We start from the raw sequence: 16,489 nt of genomic DNA, 5'->3' as shown, positions 1-16,489 counted from the left end.
ATACATGAAGCTTTTTTTTTTTTTTTGATTTCAAATGTCTTAAAAACATGAATAAAAAATAAATTATTCATAAATCATTGAAATAATGGAATACAAATTTGAAATGTAAAAGATGATATAAACCATAAAATTTTAAAAAAAATACTACTTTTCGAATTGAGAAATATCTTTTTTCAGAGCGGAGGATTGTAAAGAAATTTACGCTTCAACAAACCCGTTCATTTAAATCACACTGAAAGACGTCAAAAGTGCATATACCTCTAGCGAGTGGTTAAAGCGGTCGGTCTTGCACTAAACCTGAGCTATGAAGAGAGTTCGAATATACATGAAGCTTTTTTTTTTTTTTTGTTTTGATTTCAAATGTTTTAAAAAACTAATTTTATTCATAAATCATTGAAATAATGAAATACAGAATTTGAAATGTAAAAGATGATATAAACCATAAAATTTTGAAAAAAATACTTTTTTAATTGAGAAATTTTTTTTTCAAGCGGGGGTTTGTCCTCGCCTTGTGCGCCTCCATTCATTTGCAGTGTCGTATAGTCAATCATACACCATCAGTGATTATTTGTTGAAATTTGGCAAACAGTACATTTGTTTAATTTTGTTTGTAAGTTCGGTATCCATTTTTGATGCCTATTATATATTTTTTTATCATTGAAATCCACCTGCTCAATTGTCTTTAAAACAAACATTGTTCCGTTAATTTTTACATATTTCAGTGAGTAATTTTTGGGATTTTTAAACGAGTTTTACAGCAGCTTTAATGGACGGTTTAATTTCACTCTATTTACTGATTCTTTACAATTCATTTTTAATGCAGTGTCTCGAATACCCTTGTTTTCCAGCTTCTACAATTAAACTACTCAGTATGTGGTGAAAATTAGTTACATCAATTGTTATAAATTCATTAAAGATGCAATAATGTGAAAAATTCAAGCTTAGTATTGTATGCCATACAGTTCAGGACATTATTTATTGAAAAGCCCTCGTAATTTGTACATCAGTAGGAGGACAAGAGGTCACATTGTATTGTACGTCATTAAAAATAATGATAAATCAATTTTAACGACAACGAAGAAACCGGAAGACACTTTATATTTTACATCAATAAGAAGACCAGAGGTATCTTATAATATAATATTGTAAGTCAACAGGGAGACCAGAAGACACCTAATATTTTACAAAAATATTGAGACCAATGGAGTTCTTATTTGGTCACCTGAATCAACGCATGTGACTTATTGCTATCAGTTTTTTTTTCTGGCGTCTTGCGCTGTGCATTGTGCGTTAAATTTCGAACATTATCAGCTTTTCTCTGTAATCCCTCATTCATTTACAACCAATTTTGGCTTAAAGCATCTATGGGTGAAGAGGAGATTTTTTTAATTTATGGTCAACTAGTGGGTATTGTTTTTTTTAACAAAAAACACGTCTCCCCTTCTTTACCAACATTTACAAATGCAGTTTTACTATCAAGGTCAAAAATAATAATGCAGTGCATATTTGAAGTCTTAAAAAGGATCTAAAGTTATGGTCTGGTCTTGTTTTTTCCTTAATTTAACCTTGAATGAAGAAAGTGGTCAAGGTCAAATAATTTGATGTAGTGTATTTAGGCTTAATGTTGTCTTTACTTGTTCCAAGTTTAAAATCCTAATGTCAAGAAAGGTCTCAAGTTATGACTTAGGATATATTTCATATGAACGTTTGACCTTGACCCAATAATAATTAGATCAAGGTAAAAAAAATTGATCACATATACTCTCCATCTATGTGTCCTCTGCATGTTCCAAGTTTGAAGTCTAAATGTCAATGGGTTCTCAGGATATGGTCAAAACATGTTTATTCTCTATTTGACCTTGAGGAAAGAAAGGGGTCAAGGTCAAAGTCCTGGTGCACTAGATCTTATATTTAATGTCTTCTTTCTATGTTACAAGTTTGAAGTCCTAATATCATAGGGTATTCAAGCTATGGTCTAAACTCTATTTTGATGTGAAAGTTTTACCTTGACCCAATAATATTGGATCAAGGTCAACTATTTTGATCACTTACACCTTCTCTCATGTGTCCCATGCATATTCCAAGTTTGAAGTCTAAATGTCAAAGGTATCTATAGTTATGTGCAAATGTGTGTTTTTTTTCTATTTGACCTTGAAGAAAAAAAAGGGGTCAAGGTCAAAAGTTCTGGTGCATTACATGTTGTACTTAATGTCTTCTCTCTATGTAACAAGTTTGAAGTCCTAATATCAAAGGGTACTCAAGCTACTTCCAAAACTCTATTTTAATGTAAAAGTTTGACCTTGACCTTATAAATAGTTCAAGGTCAAAAATTTTGGTGGCGTGCACTCCGTCTTGAGGTCATCTATTTATGTTCCAAGTATGAAGACTTCAGGTCAAAGGGTATTCGAGTTACGGCCTGGACAAAATTGGATGAAGAAGAATAAAAATAAGAAGAATAAGAATAAGAAGAACTAGAGCAAAGCTCGTTGCAAAGCAACGAGTAGGTCTTCCGTCCTGTTTGACCGGAAGTAGCATTAATTTTCGACAAAAATGAGAAATAACGCCTAAAAATTGTTTGAATCCTTTAACGCTATGTTAATTAATGCAAAAATAAGCAATTTTTTGCTACTTCCGGTTTGACCGGAAGTGACGACAAAAATTATTTTTTTGATTCTAGAAACATTTGTTACCAAAAAACTTGTCAAGAACGGCAAAAATACGCGTTTTTCTACTACTTCCGGTTCTGGGAAAGTAACGACGCCGGACGTTTTCTGACGACTTCAATAGATTAAGCTTGTCATTTTGTACAACTTTGCTTCTTTTGACGTATTACAAATTCTCAATACGTTTTGAGATATAAAGAAAAAACGTTGCCCCTCAGGCCTTAAATTTAGGGACCAGCCCTTTTTTCGAGATATCATTTGAAAGATCTTTAAATTCTGCACTTCTTTTGTTCTATACATTTTCACAAAATATTTTCAGGTAAAAAGATATCGAAGAAAAGGTGTGAGAAATTTTGAAATTTGTGATAGGTCTATTTTCGGGCCATAGCGAGCGCCGACGAGCGTCACTTCCGGTAAATTTGATATACCTGATGCACCTCTCCAGACATAGCTCTACCTAGCCTCAAAGTTTGAAGTTTCTATCTAGAGCCGTTTTTCGGGAAAATTGTGGACAAAATGACCCTTAAAAATCAGAAAATCGACGATATCTCTAGACCGGAAGTGACGTCATCAAAACAAAATAATAAGGTTCAAGTGATGTTCCATAAGAGTATGAAAGTTTCATAAGATTTTTGTTGAGCCATTTTAGAAATTGCGTGCACGAAAATCGTAAGAAAAAAATAATAATAATAAAAGTGAAAAGAAACCGAAGAAAAACAATAAGGTCTTCCGCTGAAGACGGAAGACCTTAATAAGAATAAGAAGAATAAGAAAATCGACAAAAACAATATGTCCCCCCTTTAGGAAGGGGAGACGTAATTAATGAAATCTTTAAAAATCTTCTTTACTCATTAACATCAAGCCGTCGAACTGTTGGGATAATTATTATAAGCATTGACTCCATACCAAAATTGTGAAATTCATTGTCCCGAGGTCATGGTGCCCTGGGGTTAGGACAGGGCTATAAAAATTTATATAAATTTATATTCTCCCTCACTTCGTTCGTCCGAATATAAATTAATTAATATACGCTTTATTCTGTATTGAAAAAATAACCAACTCATATGTATGGAATGCTGCTGCGTGGGGAACGTTTATTACAAATTTAACACATTTGTATTCATTTCAACACACGTTATTTTTAATCATCAAACAATACTTATATACATACATACAAGGGTTGTTCGGAAATAATTGAGACATTGTGAATATTTTGCTTTCTAATGAACGTCTTTCAGTGAAAATTGGCATATACGTTTGACCTACACTAAAAATTAATAGAGCAAGAAATATTTTACAAATATGAAATGTTTTCTCTACAATGGTATATAAATGTGTCAATGGTCGGGGTACCCGGAGCAGTCGCGGAATCAGACATTTAAAATATTAAAACCCCACAATTCTAACCCTTCGTTGATCAATAATGAGAGCGAAAATGATTTCTGACCAAGTTAAGTGTGCTAAATTTTCAGCTTTGGTTCAAATTTATGTTGTGCAACTTTGATAGAATTTTGATCAGAAATACGGAGATCTAAAAAAAAATTAAACGCGGTAGAGAAATCTGCTAACAACGAAAAAATGGATTTTGACGTCAAGGGCGGAGCAGCCAGCATACCTAAAATTTTGTGTAGCGCAATGCAGAACTCTTTTCAAGACTGAACGACCTGCTAAAACAATAACAACGAGAAAAAAAAAGATGTGTTAGGGTTTGTTATTTCCTTGGTATACATTTTTTAGCAATTAAATAAACAAGAGTAAAATTAAAAGATCTGGACGACCATGAGTTACTACATACAGTATTGATGTCGTTACGGTACTTAACCCGCGTTACATATAAATTTGCACCGCATGATTCTAAGTTGTTCTTTCCGAAAAATGAAATTTTTTGAATGGGGTAGCAACAGCATACATTTTTAAAGAATAGTTTGAGAAAAGAGACTTTGATTTTTGTAATGTTATTTATGTAATAACAAAGAAGAGCATTAAACGCTTCCCGATCGTTTCACATGCGAAACAATCTACGGCTAACGTAACGTTAAATGACGTAGGGAAGCTGCTCCGGGTAGATAGACATATGCATATTTATTACTTCACAGAAACTTATATAATTATCGCAGGAATTAGAAAATTTGCTTAAGTGCTTTAGTCGTTCTTTATAAGATATTGATGAATTTTCATGAAATTATTTCCGTCCTTTATGGAGTAAATGTAATTGTCTCAATAATTTCCGAACAGCCCTCGTATATGTGTGTGTGTGTGTGCCTAATTTACTGGTTTCCATTCCTTACACGTTCTGTACGAGCGGTAGAGTAACTTTTTAAGCACGCACCTGATATTTATATGACCATGTCACGTGACATAAAAACCACACAGATCCACCACTCTGTTCACACAGGAAATACCAATAACGACAATAATAATAATTATGAAATGCATTTATTCTTTGAAAATATTTCCCTCTACCCCTGGATATTAAACAAACTAACTACATGCAAAGTTGTGATGAGGAAGGGTATTCTCTCCAAATTTTGAAATTCGTGACCCAAAGGTCAGGGGTTCCGTTGTTACGGTTGGGCTAGTATATAAACTGTAAAGTTTAAATTCATTAAAAAGAGGCTGAGGGGTGGCAGCCATTTTCAGACTATTTTGATCTCCTTTAAAAGAAGAGCTCCATATAAAGATATACAAAAATGATGAAATTTTAAAACTAAAATGTATGATTTTTTTCTTTGCCAAATGATAGTTGACAGCTTATGATACCGTATCTAAAAAATAAGATAAAACTGATGGTTAATTTGTAGTTAATTTATTGACCCCCAGCCTCCTTAATTCTTTAAAAAAAAATCTTCCTCTCTACTCCTGGATATTAATTAAACTAAATACATATAGTTATGATAAGCAAGGGAGCGTCTTCCAGAATTATAAATTTCAAGGCCCCTGGCTCATGGGTACCATGTTATTTGTAGACAAAACTGTAATTGAATTAATGCTTTGAAATTTGTTCTTTGGTATAAACAATCTTTTTTATGAACAATTGTCCTTTTTTTCAAAATTGTCAAATGTATGACCTCAGGATGAGGGTTTTTGTGGTCAATGAGCACTACTAATTATTGCTAATTATTACCGATTATTTGAAATGAAAGTTTTAAATTTTTACAAGATAATTAGATGACTATAAGATCCATAGGCCTCTTGTCGTGTTCTTAAGTGAACCTCTAGCATCTCGTTAATATGCATTTTATTTGTATCCTCTGGTCCGCCCTTGTTTTCTTTATAGGTTTTGGTTAAGACTGGTCTAGAATCGTTGATGCTTCATCTCTCTGAATTCATATATTTTTTAATGTCTGATTTCTTTAAAAATGTACAACAAAGGGGACCACTGGTCTCCCTATTTATGTACAATACAAGGTGACCTCTGGTCCCCCTTGTGATGTAAAATATAGAGTGACCTAAGGTCCTCATAATGATCTACAACATAGGGTGAACTCTGACCCCTATTCATGTATAAGGTGACCTCTGTTTCCCCTATGTTGTATAATATATAATCTGAAGTCTGCTCTTGAACAGTATAAGGTGACCTATCGTCCCCTTTCTGCTGTACAATATAAAGATGACCATTAGCCTCCATAATGAAATAACATATAAGGTGACCTTTGGTCAACTTATTCTTGTACAATATTAGTTCACCTCTTGTCCACCTAGTAACGAACGTTAAAACTGAACTGAAGGCTCTGTCCCCCTACTGGTGTAAAATATAAGGTGACCTCTGGTCATCCTTCTGTTATCTCCTACTGATGTACAATATGAGGTGTCCTTTCGTCCCCCTCATGTTGTACAATATAAGGTAACCCCTGGTCCTCCTACTGTTGTACAATGAAAAGGTGACCCTTGGTCCCCCTATTGTTGTACAATATAAGATGTTCTCTGGTCACCCTACTTAAACACAATATAAGTTGACCTCTGGTCTCCCTACTGATGTCCCCTTCTGATGTACAATGTAAGGTTACCCCTGGTCCCCGTATTCATGTACAATATAAGGTGATCCCTAGTCCCCCTACTTATGTACAATATAAGGTCACCCCTGGTCCCCATACTGATATCCCCAACTAATGTACAATATAAGTGACCCCTGGTCCCCCTACTGATGTGCAATATAAGGTGACCTCTGATCCCCCTACTGATGTACAATATAAGGTGTCCTCTGGTCCCCTTACTAATGTACAATATAAGGGGACCACTGGTCCCCCTACTTATGTACAATTTAAGGTGACTTCCGGTACTGTACCGTTAGTGTTGTAAAATGTAAAGTGACCTTACGTCCCCATAATGATCTACAACATAGGGTGATCTATGAGCACCTATTGATGAATAAGGTGACCTCTGTTTCCCCTTTTGATGTACAATATAATCTGACGTCTGGTCTTGTACAGTATAAGGAGACCTCTGGTCCCCTTTCTGTTGTACAATATTAAGTTGACGTTAAGTCTCCAAAATGAAATAAAATAGGTAACCTTTCATCAATCTATTGATGTACATAATTAGTTTACAATATTTAGTTTATCAGTTACTAGCTGATCCTTCTAGTGCCGAACGTAAAACTGACCTGAAGGCTCTGTCCCTCTACTGATGTACAATATAAGGTGAACACGATCCCCCCACTGTTATGAAGTGCAATATAAGGTGACCTCTGGTCCCCCTACTGATGTACAATATAAGGTGACCTCTGGTCCCCTTACTGATATCCCCTTCTAATGTACAATATAAGGTGTCTCCTGGTCCCCCTACTAATGTACATTATAAGGTGACCTCTGGTCCCCCTACAGATGTCCCCTTCTAATATACAATATAAGGTGTCTCCTGGTCCCCCTACTGATGTACAATGTAAGGTGACCCCTGGTCCCCCTTACTGATGTACAATATAAGGTGACTTCTGGTCCCCCTACTGATGTTCCCTTCAGAAGTACAATGTAAAGTGACCCCAGGTCCCCGTACTGATGTACAATGAAAGGTGAAACCTGGTCCCCGTACTGATATACAATATAAGGTGTCCTGTGGTTCCCCTACTGATTCACAATATAAAGTGACTTCTGGTCCCCCTACTGATGTACAATATAATGTTACCCGCGGTCCCCCTACTGATGTACAAGATAAGGTGCCCTCTGGTCCCCCTACTGATGTGCAATATAGGGTGACTTCTGGTCCCCCTACTGATGTACAATATAATGTGACCTCTGGTCCCCCTATTGATGTAATATATATGGTGTCCTCTGGTCCCCCTACTAATGTACAATATAAGATGACCTCTGGTCCCCCTACTTATATACAATTTAAGGTGACCTCTGGTCACCCTTCTGATGTACAATATAGTGTGACCCTTGGTCCCCCTACTGATGTACAATATAAATTGTCCTCTGCCCCCCCCCCCTACGAATGTTTAATATAAGGTGTCCGGTGGTTCCCCTATTGATATAAAAAATAAGGTGGCCTCTGGTCCCCCTTATGATGTAGAACAGAAGATGACATCTGGTCTCCCTTTTGATGTACAATATAAGGTATAACCTATGGTCGCCCTAAAAACGTACGATATAAAGTGACCTCTGGTCTTATTAACTTTTTATTACCTGTGGTATTCGCATAAGGATTATGGAAACAAGCGGAAGTCTTCTATTGTCCATCAATAAGAATTTCATACTTCACAAATTGTAGTATATGAATGAGACAAAGGTAATCTTATGTTGTACATTATTTCAATGTAATTGAAAGTTGTATGTAGGCAATAATTTAATATCATGGTATGTGTAGAATTATTTTTCAAATCCTTTTAAAAAATAGAATTGCGGCCCCTAATTTTTTGACCGGAGAAAAAGTGCACAAGTTCTCCGAATTCTCTAAATGTACATGTATGTAATTGGAATTTGGAGGATTAGTCAACTTGCTTGTCTTCAAATACAGTATATGTATCCCAAAGTTAAATAACAATTGGTGCATTTTTTAAATTTTATTCCCTGTTTTTAATGTAGTTTTGATGGGTTTATGAATTTGATGTGTTAATTCCAGGGAAAGGGGAGGAGAACTCCATGCAGCCCCAAACTTTGTAATACAGGGTGTACATCTTCTTTGTAAGATAAATAAAAATCAGGGATTTCCGGCAAAGAGTGTTAAAGTGATGAGGTAGCCTATTTCAGCATGACCTCATAAGAAAGACAAAAGAGACATTAAATAATTTATTAACAAATAATTATTCCATTATGTTAAAGGATTGGTGAACAGTCCGAGCGAAATGAAAAAGGGGGTGGCAGCGGGCAAAATCTTCACCTACAAATGTACCCCCCCCCCCTCTGCTTGTCAGAGATCTGCGAATGCAGGGACCAGACGTACGTCGTTTACTCTGAGTCGCTTACTATTAGTAAGGATATCAGAGGTTAGCCACTGTGTTATATAGATACTATAGCCTTACATGGAATAATAAAATCATAAGGGAGACCACAGGTCACCCAACATAATCCATAAATGTTTAACTCTAATATATCATATATCTTATAATATTGCAGTTAATGTTGCTCAGCAACCCCCCTCCCCTCTTTGTTTCTTAATACCCATCACAGATGGTTATTCCCTTGACAAAAAAAAAATTTTTTGTTTTTTTTTTTTACACCAAATAGGCTTCACAGTATTACGATTTATTCTTTTTTCACTTTACGTATGCAACGCACTACATTTTGTAGCGGAGTAAACAGACCCGATAGACGTGAACTGCGCGGGCTACCTAAGGTCCAAGTTCAGCGTACGTTTTATCCTTCTGCGACCGACTTCGAGCAAAATCGTTACCGGATATTTAAAACGCTAACTAAAAGTCAAACCAATATAGTTCAAAAATCACATCTCGGAAAAAGGAAGCGCGGTTGCTGTTTTACTATTCGTAAATGACGTTGGGCGAGTGTAGACCTACTTTAAAGCGAAATCGAGGGAGGGAGAAACAGACTGATACTTTAACTGTAATTTAGATTTGAAAAATACAAAAAAATCATGGATCCAATTAAAAAAAAGCTTACCATTGGCGTCGAAACAAGGGAGGTTAGCGGAGGGGGGGGGGCTTCAGTCCCATACTTTTTTTTTTCAAACGATAGAAATCATGTAGATAATAAACATTGGGACGTATGTATACATCCCCCTCACACACACACACACACACACACACACACACACACACACACACACACACACACACACACCCTCTCACATGCACTTTCAAAACACACGTTGCAGTTTAGTTAAAGTTGAAGAATGGTAAGTCGCAGGGTTTGACATTAAGGCACGTCCGACCGACTGAGTCTAGTAAAAGATAGGTCCGGTCGGGTTAAATGTCGGAAAAATGAAGGAACTTATTATATATTGAATAAATCATTTATTGCCAATGAAAAACTTAAACGTTTCTAACCACATAGTAGAAAGGGAACTACATACGTTACAGACAGCATGACTGAATGCTATATATTTGGCATTCGCAACTACTCGGTCATTTCCCTAGAGAGAAAGAATGAGCTATTTATTGTTCAGTCACGTAAATGCCTGAGTAGTTACGATTGTCAGTGTCAAGAGATTCACGTTTACGACATCGGTAATCATGTTAATAACAATAAAACTATGATAATAAAATTTTTCTTACTATACTTAATTCTCTGAACATTTGTAAAGGTTTCTATTAATATTGTACAGTTGTATACAAGTTGATTAAACTAGGACTAAACACGACAAGCCACATATATATGACCTAGTGTTGATGTGACATGTGCGGGAAAAAACCAATTATCAATTTTTTTGTACTTTAAATATGTTTTCTCAAGTTTGGTCAGGGCTAGTGGTTAAACGATCAGGGCTAGTAAAAATTTGCTAGAGTAGCCCGATTGGTCTAGTATTCCAAAAGCGTAATGTCAAACCCTGAAGTCGTAGTGTTTGAAAGATAAAAAATGGTTATGAAAGAACTTCAATCTCTAAAAAACCCAATCCTCTCCTTTATTTAAGTAGAAAAAATGACACCCACCATTTTTAGATTTATGTCTACACAAAGTTACTGGTAGATTTAGGTACTCAGTAATATTTATTCAGATTACTGATTAACTTATTAATCACTTTTCTATACAAGATCGTGGGTAACAAATATAATGAACTGAGCTGTAATATAAATTTATAGGTCTAAATTCACAGAAATAAACTAAAGAACTAATTTTATTTCTTCTAGAAAATCAAACTTTCTTACTTCGTTTTCTATAGGTTTTGTTGTCGATGATGTAAATGTCCCAGTGTGGATGTAGACCTATACAGGATCTCACGATGTCAGGTCTCGCTCCATACCTGTATCTCCAGAGCCACGTCACGTGATCTTTTTTGTCCTGTGATCTTCCTCTGTAATGTACAGCCTCCCCTTCTCTTCTTAGTTCCGTTAGAAATTTTTCTCGTTCATCCTTACTCTTGATTTTATTTTCTGGGATATTTACTGTAGAAAAAAATATACTGTTTACAATAAACATTTACACTGTAATACTATTATGTATATATACATGTGTATAGGTAGAGATACATTCAAATTATAGATTTACTAAACATATTCGATCAGTTTCTTGTAAGTTAATCTAGTAGCTTCACTCTTAAAAAAGTTTTACTTAGTAGTCATTTTTTACTTGAAATAACAAAGATAAGTAATAGATAATTACTAAGCATTTACTTAAAATTTAAAATCAATTACTGAAATATATGTCAATTACTAGATTCAAATGTTTTACTTGATTTTTGTATTTTAAAAAATTGTTTTACTTACACACTAAAAAGTTTTACTTAGTAATTTATATTTACTTAAATTTGTGTATATATCAAGTAATAACTTTACTTGGTCTTTAATACTTACATTTTACCACTATTTACTATATAATTAATATTTTAATGCCCCCGTAAACGAAGTTTCGGGGGTATATAGTTTTTGTCGTTTCCGTCTGTCTGTCTAGCTGTCTCTCTGTTTCTCTGTTTATCCGCAGAAACTTTAACCTTGCCCATAACTTTTGATTTAGCGGAGCTACAACTTTCATATTTCACACGCGTATTCCTTATGACAATACCTTATATACAAAAAATTCAAACTTATTCTTTATCCAAATCTTTTTTACAGTGAATACCAGGAGGCAGGACATTTATACTTCACATATATATTTTTTGTTGAAAGAACTTTCATTGAATACCAACAACTATGAAATTTTGACCTTGACCCTGGGGATTTCCATCCTTGGGAAAAAACTTTAACCTTGGCCATATCTTTTTAACGGTAAGGAAAAGTGCTTTCATACTTACATATATGTAATCATTTTAAGAAGACCATTTATAGGATACCAAGAACTTTGACCTTGACCTTGGAGTTTGACCCACTTTTAAAAAGCAAACCTTGACTGTAACTTTAAAAGGATTAGGGTTGGTGCATTCATACTTAACATAGCTCATCCTTGTGACAAGACCTTTCTTTGGGTGCCACCAACTCTGTCCCTTTGTCCTTGACCTTGGAGTTTGACCTACATTTCAAAATTGGTAACCTTGACCATAACTTCAGAATGGTTAAGGCAAGAGATTCCATATTTCACATATGTATTTTTTTGTAGCAAGACCTTTCATTAGATACCAATAACCTTGACCTTTTGACCTTGGAGATATCAAGAAATCCCAATAATTAAATTTTCATTTAAGAAAAGTTTAACCTTTGCTATGTTGCCATACAGTGGCATAGGTGTTTCACAAACACATCTTGCATGTTTGAATTGTATTTAATTGATTTACTTAAAACAAAAATTTATTTACTAAATCAAGGAGAATTCAGATCAGTAATTACTTAAATATGGTAGTCTTATCACTAATTGTCTATGAGGAGGAGTTATCTTTCATCTAAATATACCTTCATGTGAAAAAAAGTCACACTAATAAAAATGCGATATTAAGTACTTGAAATGTTTAACCATTTTTAAAATGGTCCTTAAAAAAATACAACTTATTCAATTTTTCAGGTTTTCGAAGTTGGAATCAAATGTTTTATTGTTATATATAATAAAACAGTTACAAAGAAATTGGCAAAAGAAATGGAAAGTTTAATTGTTTCCATCATGAGAAGATTTCTTCTATTTAACCATTCAGAGGGCCCAATTAGGGAACTCTGATAAAGAAATCTGTGAGTAACACTCACATGTCAGAGGGTAGGTACCTTGCAGTGTTTCTAGTAAATAATGTCGATTTTAGTAAATATGATAAGTATTTCATTTACTTATTATTCTTTTAATTAATAATATTCTATATTTTAATTAATTTCAGAATTACATTTAATTAGTAATAATTCATAAAATTTAGTAAATAGAAAGCATATTATCTCTGAATTAAGTAATAATAATTTAACAAAAATGAGTAGTTCATTTACTAACTTAAAGTAATACAATTCCTATAATTTAAGTAACTCTATTGATACTTAGTAAATCATTTTATAAGTAAATGAATTCATCCTTATTACTAATTATGTTTACAATTACTAACCATCATAGTCATTTACTTGCTATTCTGACTAAATGGATTACTAGTAATTACTATTTTTCTAAATCTAATATCTTATTTTAAAAACAACAAGTAAAACTTTTTTTAGAGTGTTTAAATTATACTCGATGAAACTACAAATAAAAAAAGAAGCTGCTTTAAATATTTAGATGTTTCTACTTATAACTTTATAACTCTTTGAAATGTAATCCAATTATTCAAGAAAATTCTGAAAGAAAAAATAGAACAATTTACAATTATTTTACTCTGACTTACATATCTGGTGTATCCCATCATATATATTCGTGTCCTCCATAGTGACGTGAGTCAGTATGTTCATCTGTAGACGGTGTATCAGTACGTCACCAGGACCAGGGACACACTTCTCTCCAGGTTTTCTGTGGTATATCTGTGATCTCAGGTACACACTGGCTGTGTCATAACTACTGTAATAGAATAGTATCTCTTTGCGTTTTGATGCTATCCTATACATTGTCTCATCCTTTGTGTCCTCCGTTATCTTGTCCTGATCTTCCCAAAGGTAATCACGTGACTTCAGTCTGTCCAGAGTCTGCTGTGCTTCCTCACGTGATACAGGATTCTTTTTATCGTACACGTTCTGCCGTATCTCATTAAGCATGTCCAGCCACTCTGTATCAGTGAAGTCAGGAGGATCGGAGTCAGAACACAGAAAACAGAATAACACAAACACCTCGCCATCAGTCAGTGTGGAGAACTGATCTACAAAATAAACGGATTAATTTTAATTTTCCTGAGATGAAAATGTCCTTTCGCGAGCGTACAAATCATTATTGTGTGATGTTAAAAAGTTTTATATTAAACTAAAAATTATATATATATTTTTTTCCGATTGTACATTAAACAAGTTCAAGGTTAAACTTTACCCTACCACTCCCCCAACAAATTAACACAAGAAAAAAACCTTTTAATTTTTTATAATTGACTAATTTCATTGCATTGCCACTTCATAAGGAGAAATGCATTTATTTTATATAAAATATAGAAAATATAATCCTTTTAAATAACCCCAAAAGAAGTACAGAGAGCGTTAATTAAACTTCAAACATTCCTTTACCGAAATATCATATATGAAAGAGATTTCATGCTTTATATTTATTAATTAAACTGTCAGTTCGGTCGTAGGTTTGTAGCCGAAAAAAGTTTAAGTTAAAGTAGCATTTCCTTCAAAAGATAGCAGTCGTAATATTTTTATTCCAAAAAGAGAGTAGGAAGGGGGGGTCGTAAATTACGTTTTTTTTACAATAATTATTGTACATACCAGATAGTCTTGTCTTCCATAGATTGTAATCTCCCACAGTATGTACTTTGTAACCTGTAAAAGAAATGAAAAAGAAGGATGCTACCTAGAATAAATAATTTTAATATCCCCATTGCAATCTTGCATATTCAGATTTAATTTATTAAAAGTTTGAGCTTGTAGACAGGAGAGTCCCCGCCATATCCTCTTTTCCATCATACATATATTCAGGGGCTTAACGATCTTTGCGTAGACAAAACGAGGCCCAAGGGCTACATCGCTAACCTGAGTACTTTGGATAGGAAAAAGGCACAAATCAGTATTATATTAAACAAGAGGCCCACGGGCCTTATAGGTCACCTGAGTATCATGTGACAACTTTCCAGCGATTGTATTTGATTTGTGTTTTAATCCAAAGCCCTGAAATTCACAAATTTTGAAAAGAGGCACCATTGCTTATCAAAGGACAGATTTCAAAGCATTAATTTATTTTAGTCAAAGAGACCCCCTTGGTACCCCTGACCCAGCGGCCCTGAAATTATCTATTTTGAAAGAGGCCCCTTTCTTCATTATAAGGCCAGCATTTTCTATGTTTAGGTTTAGTTATGAAATGTGAACAAAAAAGTCCCAAAGGATAAGGAAATAAAAAAAAAATTGATAAATCAATTTTCAATATTTTACATTCTTTTTTATGCTATTCTAATAGTCTCCTTACCACTGGACACATAATGCTTACAAATAGGAAAGTAGAACATTTAATTGCTTATTTCATCATATGCAAGTTTGGGCCAGTTATATAAATTTTGTGATGTTGGTCAAAATATATTTCAAAAGATAAATTCTTTAAAAGTCTTTCAATATATCTTCATTTTTTAAGCGGTTAGCTTCGCTAGCCGCTTTATGGCATGTGTCTGATTTTTATCGACACCGGAAACTTCCACAAGGCCCTACCTATCGACAACTTAAACTTCAACAAAGCCTCTACCTAGTACCTATGATTTGTTTCTAACACATATAACATATGTTAATGAAAATCAAGACTATCAAAACAACATAATCTTTCGGTTTCTGATTTTGTTTGTCAACGAAGTAAATTTATATTTGTTGTATTAAAAAAAGTTTATGTATAGGAGCATTTGGTATCGAGATTAAATTTCCGTGACATCAGCTGATGGCGATCGGGCCCTGTGACGAAATTCGAAGTCAGCATGAAGTTTAGCTGATAACATTATCAACGCGTTAGATTTAAACTTTAGGAAGAAATGTATAGCGAGAAATATCATATTTAAACACAATGCTAAACGTAAACCACTAGGCATTTCCGATTTATGTGTTAAATTGAAGCCTGAATCGAACAGGGGGTCAAAATTGCATTGGACACCCTATGTATCTCTATACAGAAGGGGTGGAATGTTGCGATATTTGGCTAATTTAGACACCTACTGATAAAAATGCATGTGCCTGTGTTTAATTATAAGGCACCCCCAATGAACAATAAATATTTGACCGAATTATGCTACTGGGCATAGGGAGGACGGGTTAATTACTGGCTAAAGGGGTTGAGGGTTATTACCGAAACATCGGAGAATCTCTCGATCGAATTTCATTTTCCAAAATATTAAGGCATCCCTTTGATTAACTTTAGTAATACTAGTACACGAAGAAAGCCTTTATATAAAAATACTGAATACATCTGTAAGTTGTACAGATATGGATTACTTCCATAATGAAACGTTTGTTTTTTTTCTCCTTTTTCTCCTTTTTTGTCAATTGAAATTATTTCAAAGATGATAAAAGCTTTGTTTCCAGGGATATGTACTGTACTCAGTCTAATTATTACAAACGATTTTAAACGATCACATTTTTATTAAAAAAAATAATGGAAGCCTGAAAATACTTAAATTAATTTTTAAAAATTGGAGAAAAATATTTTATCGGCATTCGACCCTTTTCTTAAAAGCAGCAGATATAAAATATGCACAGAAAAAAGAGG

At 34.0% G+C, this 16,489-nt stretch overlaps 1 protein-coding gene across 1 annotated transcript; it reads right to left on the bottom strand.

Moving 5' to 3' along the window:
• Positions 1-10,920: 10,920 nt before the first annotated feature.
• LOC134262647 (uncharacterized) lies at positions 10,921-13,958 on the bottom strand (the record flags this gene model as incomplete). The annotated part of the gene is made up of 2 exons (XM_062745022.1): positions 10,921-11,157; positions 13,494-13,958. Coding segments are annotated over 2 exons (702 nt in total), but the record flags the coding sequence as incomplete, so codon positions are not given.
• Positions 13,959-16,489: the final 2,531 nt, after the last annotated feature.

The sequence above is a fragment of the Saccostrea cucullata genome, unplaced genomic scaffold, assembly GCF_032062105.1.
Source record: "Saccostrea cucullata isolate Sc308-1 unplaced genomic scaffold, CSIRO_AGI_Scuc_v1 ctg11761, whole genome shotgun sequence".
Taxonomy (NCBI): domain Eukaryota; kingdom Metazoa; phylum Mollusca; class Bivalvia; order Ostreida; family Ostreidae; genus Saccostrea; species Saccostrea cuccullata.
The sequence above is the reverse complement of the archived record's forward strand: the minus strand, read 5'-3'. Positions and strand labels throughout refer to the sequence as shown.